Raw genomic sequence first — 13,824 nt, 5'->3', positions numbered from 1 at the left:
CATTTATGAAGATTGTAAGCAATTTTAACACATCGTCCATCTCCTTTGACCTTGTTCCCCACATCAAAAACAGTACATTCATTATTTCAAAAATAAAAAGTTTGTTGTAAGCAGAGAACATAAGAAAATTCTTTGCATAATCACATTCAGAAAATAAATGTTAGAGTTTATGAAGAAATGTTTGTGAAGAAATGTCCAAGCTAAATTTAGAAAGAACCAGAATAGTAATTATGAAGTTCTTTCATCTTTTTCATTAACCAAAATACACCAGACCAAACTTTAATAGTAGAAATATAAGGGTAATTTATTTTCCATTTAAAAAATGCTTTGGGTGACAGCTGAACTTCTTAATCAGGATTCTTCTAGTCCAAAAAATTAACATTGCAAAGCTCCAGACTTCCAATAGACAATTTGAGCACTTGACATTTTGATACTCTGTAACTATATTCCCTAGATGTAACAGTTTGGGTGAAATAGATTTAATAACCCAATCATACATTCTAGATAAGGGTATATCACTTCAAAAACTGCTGTAAATTCAGAATAGGAATAGTAGTTACCATCCCTTTTTAACAAATCTAAAGCAAAAGTTGCACCTTTGTCAGACCAATCTTAGATTATTATTATTATTATTATTATTATTATTATTATTATTATTATTATTATTTTTTTTTTTTATTTATTTATTTTTTTTTTTTTTTTTTTTAATACTTCCATGAGGGGAAAAGTTGTGGCAGAAGCTGCTTACAGGCTTCCAAGGTTTGCTTATGAAAATTGGTGAGCTTGATTGGGAGTTTACTGCAACTGAAATCACAAGGAGATTTAAAAATTCAGATTTTTAAATCTCCGTATCCGCTTACATATATTTATATATAATCTATTTTTAATCTCTATAATAAAATGTATAATTCAGATTTTGATCTCCATATCCATTTACATATATTATATATATCTTCCAAGGGGTTTTTCCCTCCTAGGACTTTTTTCCCAGTGTTAGCACACTGGGTTTTTCTCCTAGGGGGTTTTTTCCACCCCTGGGAGTCAGCCGACATTGGCTTAATGTAGCACCATCTTGTATATGTTACATATTACCACGCTTGCTTGTACAGCCTATTTTTAACCATTTCTCTTTTTTCTGTGCTCCTAATATGTAAAGCTGCTTTGAAACAATTACCAATTGTAAAAAGCGCTATATAAATAAATTTGACTTGACTTGACTTGACTTGACAAGGCAACAAACAAATGGAAGCCTCCACAATATATGTGCCATATATTATTACTGTATCATTGCTTCTGTTACCTGCTTGCTGGAAACTCATTATGAGGGTTATTGTTTTATAGAACTGAGTGATTATATTGTTAAAGACTGGAGTGACACACACACACACACACACACACACACACACACAAGTTGGTTGTCATGAAATTTCAGTATATAAATCACCCTCTCCTTGTAATACGTCATACCCATGTCATTATACAAATCTGTGTCCTGATATGTCACAAAAACATGCAGACGCGTACACAAATTGGTTGTCATGAAATTTCAGTATATTCAGTGCATTCACTGCAAAAGGTTTTTGTTTTTTTGTTTTTCTGGGGTAAGTCAACAAGAATAGTTAAATAATTATCTGCCATTGGGGTAAGAAAAATAACCTTGTTTCTGTTTGAAATTTTGTTTCTTGTTTCTGTCCCAAACAGAAACAGGATTATTTTTCTTACCGCATTGGCACATAATTCTGCTTGTTTTAAAGCAAAAACTCACTTCATTTCCCCAGAAAACAAGAGAAAAAAAAAATATCATTTTACTTATCTAGTAAAATAATTTAAGATTTTTTTTTTAAATTTTTTAAAGAATTTTTTTAATTTAAGAATTTTTGATATTTAGACAAAAATACTAAGTAAGTAATTAAAGCATTGTTTGCAGTGAACTAACACACACAGCCATCTAAATGGGTTAATTCCATAGACTTCTGTTGTTTTCAGACGTAGCTAGTATGAGGAGCTCTCCAAAATGAAGTTTTCTCTCTCTCTCTCATACACACACTTATACATGCATTCCAGGACCTAAAAATATCTTAATTTAGAGAGCATGTTTTCTAGGTGATCTGTCACATGTATTCTGGTAGGTTTGCTGAGGGTCATGAGCTCCATCTGTTGTTGTTTTTTGTTTTTTTTAGAATGATGCAAATGATCTAAAAATTAAAATTCCCCGTATTAGACCACACTTTGCATATACTGTAACTATCGTATAATTAATATCAACTTAAATATCTTACATTAGTGTGAGATTTGAAGAGGTCTCAGTCATCATCAGCATCAGGTTTCTAATTAAACTCTTCTCTGACGTTCTGCAGCTGATCGTTTCTTAGCATGTATTCAGAAGGTCAGAAGGTCATCATTTGTCAAAATCATTTCAGACACAGTTCACTGCTCTTAGCTGTATATTTAGCTATAGCCTTCCTGTTTATGAGGATGTTTAAGAGTTATAAAATGTTGCATAGAAATATAATGCATGGCATATTTTCAGTGCATCCATTTGAATTATATCTATAGTATTAATAATGAAAATAAATAAAAGAAACAGGCACTGTATATATTGCAGTAGCACTATTTGGTTGTTAATATTGATCTTTATTAGGGCTGAGCGATATTGAATTCTGCAGCCCTTTGATAGATTATAATGCTGGATGTGCCCAAACTGAATGCCTTATTCAGAGAGACAAATAAAGATAATAATATGTAGTTATAGTCAGTAAAATATCTGTTGAGGAACATCAAAATAAAGTGCTAGTTAACATGGAGTTGAAAAGTTACTTATATGAAGAATGTCTAAAGTGGACCATCGAAATAAAGTGCAACCATAAAATAATTTGATATTCACAATGTTGCTTCATTTTGTGTATGCCAAAACAACAATATTGTGTGTGTTGTATAGTTATATTTGTTGAATGTTCAGCTAGACTGTTATTCTTCTCCAGCAGAAGCGTTGTAGTAAAGTTCAGGCACAAAAGCTGCCACGCCGTGTCAAATCCCTGTGTTTCTGCGCAGCTCCTGGCCGTCCCTGAGTGGGTGTCAGGCTGGCAGGCGTCCACACGTCCCGTTCAGCCTCTGCTCTCGGGTTTAAGACGACAGAGAGGATTATGAAGCAGCAAAGCAATTTAATTTAAGTCGCCCTTATCTTTGGGAAGTGCTGAATTCACACATTAGCAGAACAAGACAGGTGTACACGTCACCCTGAGCAAAACTGATGGGGAAACATATTTATAAAACTAGATCTGGGCTTTGACAGCACTGTTATTGAAGAGCAGCATCTTCCTCTGTTCTGTCTTTTCATAATGGAGGAACACAGTCTTAATCACTGCAAGAGACGCCTGGAGATCCTGACCTGGTTTTAATGCAAATTTTGTTGGACAGTCACATACTTTTTTCTCATATGGAAATTAGCAGTTTGTTTAATGTGCCTGACAACTACACTGTAAAAATAAAATTCATAATAAAAAAAAATATATATATATATTGGAATATGATTTACAAGAAAATTCTATTTCTGTATGTCTACTTCAAAATGTCACTTTTAATTCAAGGTAAAAAATAAAATAAAAAAATCTTTCACCATTTGATGTGTGCTGTTCTTGATGGTCATGCGCAAAAGATCTAAACGTGAAACGTGTTTTTTGATATAGGAAGCAGTTTTGTGGTGAGCATGGGCAGTTATCTGGATGTCTCCAACTGGTTAAATCCAGCCAAACTGACCCTGTACTACCAGACCAACTCCTCCACACAGTGGGTGAGAGACTACTGTGGTCAGAGGACAACTGACCCCTGTGAACAGCTCTGTGACCAGGACACTGGTGAGTGAACACACACATACACACAGGTTAGGTTTTTGTGAATTGTGGGGTCATTCCATAGGCGTAATGGTTTTTATACTGTACAAACAGCATTTTCTATCCCCCCCACATGGCAAAATCTCCAGAGTTAAATCAGCTCTACTCAGAGTACATATGGTCCCTCTCTAAATAGTGTTAAAATAACACTAAAACAGAGTTAAAGTTAATTAATTGCTTAATTATCTAATTAAATGATGATTGTGCATTAGTGATGAACACCTGCTGTTAACAAGCAGAATCACTGAAGAAAAGAGAAACACACTTTTTAATTGCTTAATTACCTCTTTAACTTTAACTCTGCTTCAGTGTTACTTTAACACTATTTAGAGAGGGACCATATGTACTCTGAGCAGAGTTGATTTAACTCTGGAGATTTTACTGTGTACACCAACCCTACACCTAAACCTACCCATCACAGAAAACACACATGCATGCATGCACGCACACAAACATGGGTTTTCATGTTTTATGGCGACATTGCATTGACATAACGATACTGTGCAACCTGTATATTCTGTCCCCTAACCCTACCCATCACAGACAACTTTCTGCATTTTTACATTTTTAAAAAGCATCACTTAGTATGATTTATAAGCTATTTTCCTCATGGGGACCAAAAAAATTCTCCACAAGGAAAAGTATTTTGGATAGAAGAGCTGTTTCTACCTCATCTTGCCCTTACATTTAGGTTGATTCAGTAATGTTAGATTGCTGTTTGAGCTGCACACGCTGAAGCTGAAGAGATGAACACCCGCTTTACTAGAAGGTTAATTAACTCAACAGAACACATCCTATATAAGATAATTCAGATATTTATACAAAAATAATCATAATATTACAACTTATGTTCACGCACAGATGAACTTGAACTAAGTTACGTAGTCAGCTCCTGTTGTGTGGATGCGTTCTTCCCGTAACAACATGCCGAAACACAACAACTAAGACCAAAGAATTCACAATGTTTTATTACAATAGTGTATACAATTATAGTGTTATTTATATGACAGCCCCAATCATAGTTATTAATGTTTTGCATTGCTGTTTGAGAGCTCGTGCCGAGGCTAAAGATCATCATCAGTACAATAAAGCATTGCGAGTTATTTACCTCAACGAAATGCATCCTATATGAGATATTTATACTACATAAATTGAATATTATGACTTGTATCTGCACAAAATGACATGAATGCACAAGTGAATCTTGAACTAAGTTATGTGCTAATCAGAATGTTTACCAACAACTAAACACAGTGAATTCACAATGTTTTATTGCAATTGTGTTCTCATTATAATGTTATGTAAATGACAGTCCCAGTAGTTATTAATGTTGTGCATTGCTGCTTCTCTATGCGAAGGAGATGTGTTGCACTGCGTGAGGCAAATGGTGGTCACGCCAGATACTGACTGGTTTTCGGACCCCCCCGGACCCCCTCAATACAGTAAAACTGCACATTTTAGAGTGGCCTTTTATTGTGGCCAGCCTAAGGCACACCTGTGAGGTGGATGGATTATCTCGGCAAAGGAGAAGTGCTCACTAACAGATTTAAAAAGACAGATTTGTGAACAATATAGGAGAGAAATAGAAAAAGCCAGTTCAGCTTATGAAAAATGGGGGCAAAAACAAAAGTGTTGCATTTATAATTTTGTTCAGTGTAAATAAATAAAAATCTGCCAGTGTTAGAGAAGGGATCCAAAGTATTTTGATTACATTACCATGCATAATTTAACAGAATGCATTATACATTTAAAATGTAAAGCATGTTTTTTGCACTGAAAAACAAATTAGAATTTACATTCAGAAATTGCTAGTAAATTTCACAAATAGTCATTTTTTTCACATTGAATTAAATGTGAAATATTTAAGTAAAAAAAACCTGAAATAGTATTTTCTTGTAAAACACTCCAATAATCTTAGTTTTATTTACAATGTCTTAATATACACTTTGCAGTGAAATAACCAGTACTTTTTCTTTTTTAATTGCATTAAAGTCAGGCTACAGCATCTGAGAAACAGATTCACCTCACAGTTATCATGCATTAAATGCCATCTGACACACACACACACACACATAGCATGGATGTATGATTCCACACTTACGGGGAAACACATTTATTTGCCCGTGACCTTCTGTGGTAATCTGTCGCTCAAGGTCTCAGTCAGGTTGAGTCGGTTTGCAGGGCGTCAGTTTGATAAGCGTGCCAATGCCTGGGGATCATGGGAATAACACAAGCCTGCTGTGACGTCTCGGGCCCAGGGCTTATGAGCAGCACACTTGACATTTACAGTTATTGTCTAGGAATCTGTCTTTGTAGCTGCTCTTTTGCAATATGGTGAAGAACAGTAACACATGGTGCTCTTTAGACAGCTGGGGTGAAAGTATGCAGTCAATTTGATTGTGCAACAATGATGGACGAACAGACAGTATATTCCATAACAGCCTATTCTTCACAGCCAAATATATATAAAGTGTAAGTGATTCTATCACCCGTCTCATGCTAAGATGTGTAATATTTAAATTCATAACAGCATTATAGTATAAAACAGTGTATTTTACGTTTATATGGATGCTGAGTTTATTTACTGAACATGTTTCCCATTTGTTTAAATGCACTGAAATGCAATTATTGTCTGTGGTAATAAGCAGCATGCAGAGGCTGTCTGGAGAGCCTGTGCTGTTTAACCCACAATATTTCTTTCATTGTTTGTCCTCGGTCATTGTAAATGTCGTTGAATACAGTTCTAGTTCGTCATATGAGTCTGTTGCCTGCATTTATTTTTAAACACAGCAAATAATAGAGCTCCTCCATGAAAGCTCCAAACTCTGAGCCAGTGTTCTGTGACCTGACATTTAGATGCATTATCTGCCTCTTCTTATTCTCTTTTAACTGGGCGTACTCTAAAAGAAACTGAGGGAAATAATATGAATGGTTCTGTATAGAAGTATAAAGCCGTATTGGTATAAAGCCGTATACTGCTTTTAGCACATAATGTTGCGAGAGCCGTGTGGAATCACTGGTGATGCATGAACACACCTAAATCAACATTACAGATTAGACTCATAAATGTGAAGTTGAATCTGGAAAACCAAGTGGAACGGCAAGTTAAAAAAGTGCTGCATAAGCTAAACAAGAGCGTTTCAAAGACAGAAATTTAAAGATACCAAATGCTATTACCAAAGTGAAGATAGCCACAAACAAAGGACAAAAGTCATAATGGTATCACTTTATAATAAGGTCCATTTGTTAACACTGGTTAAATGCATTAACTGAGCTAGCAATGAGGAATACATGCATGTAATTACTGATGCCATAAGTAAGAAAAGAACACTTTTATTCAGCAAAAGATCAAAATTGATCAAAAGTGACACATTTATACTGTTACAAAAGATTTATATTTCAAGTAAATGCTGTTATTTTGAACTTTCTTTTCATCAATGAATCCTGAAAAAACACATTCAGCAGCAAAAAAAAAACAAAACAAAAAAAAAAAAAAAAAAAAAAACAGAAGAGGGCCCAAGACTGAGCCCTGAGGCACACCACTAGTAATCTGAGATGTCCATGATTTTAAATGTTTCTTGAGCAGAAAATCATCATATTAGAATGATTTCTGAAGAATCGTGTGACACTGAAGACTGGAGTAATGATGCTGAAAATTCAGCTTTGATTTAAAGGAATAAATTACATTTTTAAAATAAGTTATAGGGGACCTATAACGCCCCTTTCACAAGATGTAATATAAGTCCCCAGAATGTGTGTGTGAAGTTTCAGCTCAAAATCCCCCACAGATCATTTATTATAGCTTGTCAAATTTGCCCTTATTTGGGTGTGAGCAAAAACACGCCGTTTTTGTGTGTGTCCCTTTAAATGCAAATGAGCTGCTGCTCCCGCCCCCTTTCCAGAAGAGGGCGGAGCTTTAACAGCTCAACAACAACAAAGCTGGAGAATCTCACGCAGCCAAAATGACGAAAGTGTTCAGCCTTACATTGTTCAAACCGGAGTCGACACTGATGGAGAGACTCAGGAAGAAGTTACAACTTTTAGACGTTTCTGAATGGTTAGTGGATAAATTGATGTAGTTGCTGTGGAGTTGATTCAACTCATCCACTAGCATGTGCCGTCATGTTCATCTTTTGAGCAAAACTCTTATGGACGCTCACTACACATAGTGTACTTGTTTGCCAAACAGAGTCATACACACCAGGATAACTTTTATGATTGCTATCAAATTCTGTGAATGGACTAATATTTTTTCCAAATTATCGCTCAGACAGAAACGCTCCTTTTTTAGCAATCGATCTTGTCAGGTTCAACTTCAGGCTATCCAAGCTAATGAGACTCTAAATAGTGTTCAGTGCTCGTCTGTGCAGCCAACGACAGAACAGTTAGCATGCTTTGCTCCAACTTTTGTCATGGTGTCAGAACTGGTACACCATTGTCACTTGCAAAAACAAAATGAAGGCACAGTGGGTGGAAACATGCAGATTAAGGGGCGGTAATATTATAATAAAATCCTCTTCCTACGTCACAAGGGGAGCAAAATCTGAGCAGCTTGTTTTGTCACATGCTTGCAGAGAAAGACTTGCCAAAACAAAGTTACTGAGTTGTCCTTTTTCACGTTTTCTGGGTTGGTAGATGCACCCGATTATAGCACTTAAACACAGAAAAAGTCAAATTTTCATGATACGCCCCCTTTAAATTGTAATAACACTGTATATTTGATCAAATAAATGCATTAAAATTATTCCAATACCCCATCATTTGTTACCAATCTTTGTTAAAGTTGGCTGAATACCTTCAGCAGTAACTGTTCTACTTCTCATATGAAGGTCAAAGTGCTCAGCCTCACTAGAGAGGCTACGGGGTGACGGTGTGGCAAGATGTGCCGTAGAATTTCACATCGATCCTTGCAGGAATAGGAGTCTAGCAGAGGTGTGACTGTGGGAGTATTTGGGGAGGTTGAATATCAGTCAGGCTTGCAGCGTTCTGGATGAGCAGCAGAGGTTTGATTGCAAGCGCTGGAGGCTGGCCAGTAGTCAGTTTCAACAGTCCAGGCGAGAGCAGGCCAGGGCCTGTAGCAGAATCTGAAGCTCGGTCCCATGTGCCACCAGCAGCCCTTGCCATCCTCTTTTTGTTCCTGTCGCTCAACTGGTAGAGCATGATGCCTGCAACACCAAGGTCATTGGTTTGATTGTACTGCAGCTCTGGTTGCCAATATACTACTGTACAAAAAAGTAATACGTTTTAAAGTATACTTGTCTGTTCTATTTTTCTCCAGTAGTTATGACCAGTAAAAATGTCTTCATGTTACTACTAGAGTAGGTATCTCTATCCTTGCATTGCCAGAGCTTCAGACTGATGGTGGAAGGTCTGGACTCTATCACAGCTTTGATTGGCTAAGGACCGCCCAGATGCCACCTGACTGACATGTAAAACAACCAATCACAGTTTGCGTTGTTCAGCATCGTGTTTGGGGGTTGGGGCCATCAGCTACGAAAATCAGACAAAAATACAAAGGTACACGGCTGTGTACTTAAAGTAATAGCAATCCCATGAAGCATGCAAACAGCATAACCAAATTAAAAAAGATGGAGAAATATAAAACATATATATATATATATATATATATATATATATATATATATATATATATATATATATATATATATATATATATATATATATATATATATATATATATATATATATATATATATACAGTACAGTCCAAAAGTTTGGAACCACTAAGATTTTTAATGTTTTTAAAAGAAGTTTCGTCTGCTCACCAAGGCTACATTTATTTAATTAAAAATACAGTAAAAAACAGTAATATTGTGAAATATTATTACAATTTAAAATAACTGTGTACTATTTAAATATATTTGACAAAGTAATTTATTCCTGTGATCAAAGCTGAATTTTCAGCATCATTACTCCAGTCTTCAGTGTCACATGATCCTTCAGAAATCATTCTAATATGCTGATCTGCTGCTCAAGAAACATTTATGATTATTTTCAATGTTGAAAACAGTTGTGTACTTTTTTTTTCAGGATTCCTTGATGAATAGAAAGTTCAAAAGAACAGCATTTATCTGAAATACAAAGCTTCTGTAGCATTATACACTACCGTTCAAAAGTTTGGGGTCAGTAAGAATTTTTATTTTTATTTTTTTGAAAAGAAATTAAAAAAATGAATACTTTTATTCAGCAAGGATGCATTAAATCAATCAAAAGTGGCAGTAAAGACATTTATAATGTTGCAAAAGATTAGATTTCAGATAAACACTGTTCTTTTGAACTTTCTATTCATCAAATAATCCTGAAAAAAAATATTGTACACAAATATTTTGTACAATTGTACACATTAAATGTTTCTTGAGCAGCAGATCAGCATATTAGAATGATTTCTGAAGGATCATGTGACACTGAAGACTGGAGTAATGATGCTGAAAATTCAGCTTTGCATCACAGGAATAAATTACTTTGTGAAATATATTCAAATAGAAAACAGTTATTTTAAATTGTAATAATATTTCACAATATTACTGTTTTTTACTGTATTTTTAATTAAATAAATGTAGCCTTGGTGAGCAGACGAAACTTCTTTTAAAAACATTAAAAATCTTAGTGGTTCCAAACTTTTGGACTGTACTGTATATATACTGTATATAGTGTGTATGTAGTGGGAAGAGCTAACAAAATATTTTGGTGCTTTTGTTGCCTTTTTTTTTACTCTGATTGGTGGAATTTTCTTCAAGTACTTTGTCCATTGTTGTTTAGGATTTTGATAGTTTCTGTCATTGTTCCGTTTCTTCTTTAGCCGTGGGTCTAGTGTTGCCACCTTGTGGATCCATTAATGAGTGCAAACAATACAAGGCACATGTGCAAAGTATGTGCTTTTAGAAAAGCAGGACTCCATGTTTGTAATGCTCGCATATCTCTGATACTAATACTGCATATTCACTTTTATTTTTAATGAATATAGCTAGAGTGTATATTATGACCATAAAACAGTCTTGCATGTGCATGGATTGCCATTCAATCACTCATGTTTAACAGTGGCCGACCCTTGTTTATGTGAGCTGTTCAGTCTAGATTTATCACTGGACGTTAGTCAGTGCCACACATGCTCAATGACAATCATAATTATACAATAGCAGAGTGTATAGCAATAGCAGCACACACACAGACAGACAGACAGCCTATTAAATCAATCAACACATGGTGACACATGCATTATACTGTATCATGCAGTATTTATGATATTTAAATGACAAAAGAGGGCTCCTCTTAAAGGCCGCTGGAGTCAGTGGTTCAGAGAGCAGTCAAAAGGTCTATTCAGCATTTTTTGGAGTGATAGTGTGAAATCAGTGATTTGCCTGATGCTTTTTTCCCGCCATATTTAAGTGTTGAGGATGGCACTGGAGCTGTAGAGATATTGTTATGTTAATGAGAGAGAGTTCTAATCTCTCCAGCTCAGTACAGAGAGCGATTTTGAGCTTAGCATCAGCTGAACGCTCGGTCAAGAGCAGATGCATTGCTCTCTTCATCTTCTACTAGTTGAGTCCTCTTAGAATCTCTATTTCATCTGCTCACTCAGCCATTTACACTAGACTCCAGGCTTGACGAAATGATGTCTAATCAGAACAGGAGCAGAATGAAGGGACAGGAGATGTGCGTTGACGGATGGAGCCGTCGTTGCTTCATTGTTGTGGTTTCTATATGTACCATGTATAGATAGCAGAGTATTTTATTGGCATGTACATTTATTATACAATGGGATTCTTTTTTTTTGCTTTTCACTTTAACCTTGTGTGCATGAAGACAGCAGATGCACTGCAGTACAAGAAGAGATAATGGAAAAAGAGCATAAAAAAATGCATAAAAATCACTCAGATTGTGAGTGAAGATTAATTTATTTTGATAAAATACTGAATTTTACTATTTTACAGGGTGGACACAACTATTCGAAATAAATAAATAAATAAATGAGAAAGGCAGAAAAATGTAGTCATAACATGGAATCCACAGTATATATAGCAGTACTATACCATATAGTGAATAAGTAATGCCTATAGTGTTTTAATAGCCATTAAGAGAGCAGGGGTTGCAATAATATTGCAGTAGTTAAATGCAACTATTTCTGTGTGCAAAAACAATAATACACTGTCTGAAAGCAAAGTAATTGCATGCAAATCAGCTCCAAGTTCTCAGCCACCGGGAACAATGATCACAATAATGGCGACTTCAAACAAACCATTGTTTATTTGCACTATTATATATCCCACTATGCTGTTTTTATTTATTTTAATTATTTTTTTTGGGTTGGTTTATGATATAAAATGACCTGCCCTGCACTGTGAAATTTTGCATACCATATTTTATTGTAACATTTTAAGAAATTGCTATTTAATCCTGGTAAATATATATATATATATATATATATATATATATATATATATATATATATATATATATATATATATATATATATATATATATATATATATATATATATATATATATATATATATATAATTATGTATGTTTTAAAATAATAAAATAAAATAAAATAAAATAAAATAAAATAAAATAAAATAAAATAAAATAAATTAAAACAAAATAACTATGACTTACATGCACTGAGGTCCACAAGTCTCACTGCTTATTGAAACTTTGGGATGTAAAACCTGGAAAGAAGTAGAGAAAAAAAATAGGATTTTTAAATACTGAAAGAAAGATTTTGACTAAATTTGTATATTGAAGAAATATGTAATGCATCATGCATCATTTCAAGGTTGTAAATCAAATAAGCACATTTTTGATATTGATCATATGACTCAATTGTGACTATTTCCTCTGTTTATTAATTATAAACACTATATAAACTATATGTAAATCATAATATTCATTATAAATGTATAAATCAGATTATGATGCTATATACATATTTGGCATGTCTTAACAACTACAGCATAATGAAACAGTCGAAGACACGAAGCTGTGCTTTTATACAGAAGATGCAGAAATAACATATTATGGAGATAATTGTCAGATAATTGTGAGAAGATTGTGTTCTTGTGGGTGTTTGCTGGGTGACTGAACAAGAAGAATTTTCCCTGTTGGAAATGCTGAACCCTGGTGCTCTCTGCACTGTGTACGAATGACACTACTTATGTTTTGACAGTTCTTACCACTTATTGTACACAAGTAGTGTTTACTCTGTGGATTGAGAATGCAAATGTACTTTTTTTGTGAGTTGAACAGACTTAAAGTAGCCTATATTTATGTCGCACACTTCAGAACACTGAACACTCATACTATGCAAATCATGTATACTGATATAATTTTGCAAAGAGTAGAGGTAAAAAAAATATGCAATTTGGTGCAGTTGCTGATATTTATATGGCCAAAAAGTAAGATGAAATGATCATTGATTGTAATGTAAATCAATTGGATCTTTATAACAGAATAGCGATTACTTACATAAAATGCATATAAATGTCAGTTGTCACTTTATATCTGCTAATAATATTTAAATGCTTAGTTTTATGATTCAAAGCTCTGTAGTTTTAAAACAATACAATGATGATTGAGAAATGAGCAAATAAACCTTTCTCAGAAGCCTGATGATCATATTTGACACTCATATGTTAGCATTATTTTTTATAAAAATCAGCAGAAAGATTTTTACTTGGTAAAGTATGGACTATCAATCAGATGAGATGTAGTAGGTTTTTCAGTAAAGTTTTGATCATACTGATAATTTAGAGGCCTTTGAAATTTGCATATTGAATATGAGGCTTTGTAGGGTTAATAGTTGAAACTACTTACAGAGCTGTTTTGTGTAATAGCAGTTTGTTTCTAATCTAACTACACTCTTTATTCTTCACAGCGATGGAAACCTCCTATTAACATTTTGCGAGATCATTTA

At 34.3% G+C, this 13,824-nt stretch overlaps 1 protein-coding gene across 1 annotated transcript in view; it reads left to right on the top strand.

Annotated features, from left to right (window-relative positions):
- Positions 1–13,824, top strand: part of LOC125267649 (astrotactin-2-like) — a 458,853-nt gene that overhangs the window by 250,292 nt on the left and 194,737 nt on the right. Inside the window, exon 7 of the mRNA XM_048189494.1 lies at positions 3,687–3,854. Within this exon, the coding sequence (XP_048045451.1) occupies positions 3,687–3,854 (168 nt within the window). The remainder of the gene's footprint in view (positions 1–3,686; positions 3,855–13,824) is intronic.

This window comes from Megalobrama amblycephala, linkage group LG4 (assembly GCF_018812025.1).
Source record: "Megalobrama amblycephala isolate DHTTF-2021 linkage group LG4, ASM1881202v1, whole genome shotgun sequence".
Lineage (NCBI taxonomy): Eukaryota > Metazoa > Chordata > Actinopteri > Cypriniformes > Xenocyprididae > Megalobrama > Megalobrama amblycephala.
Note: the sequence above shows the minus strand (reverse complement) of the source record. Positions and strands in the feature narration are given on the sequence as shown.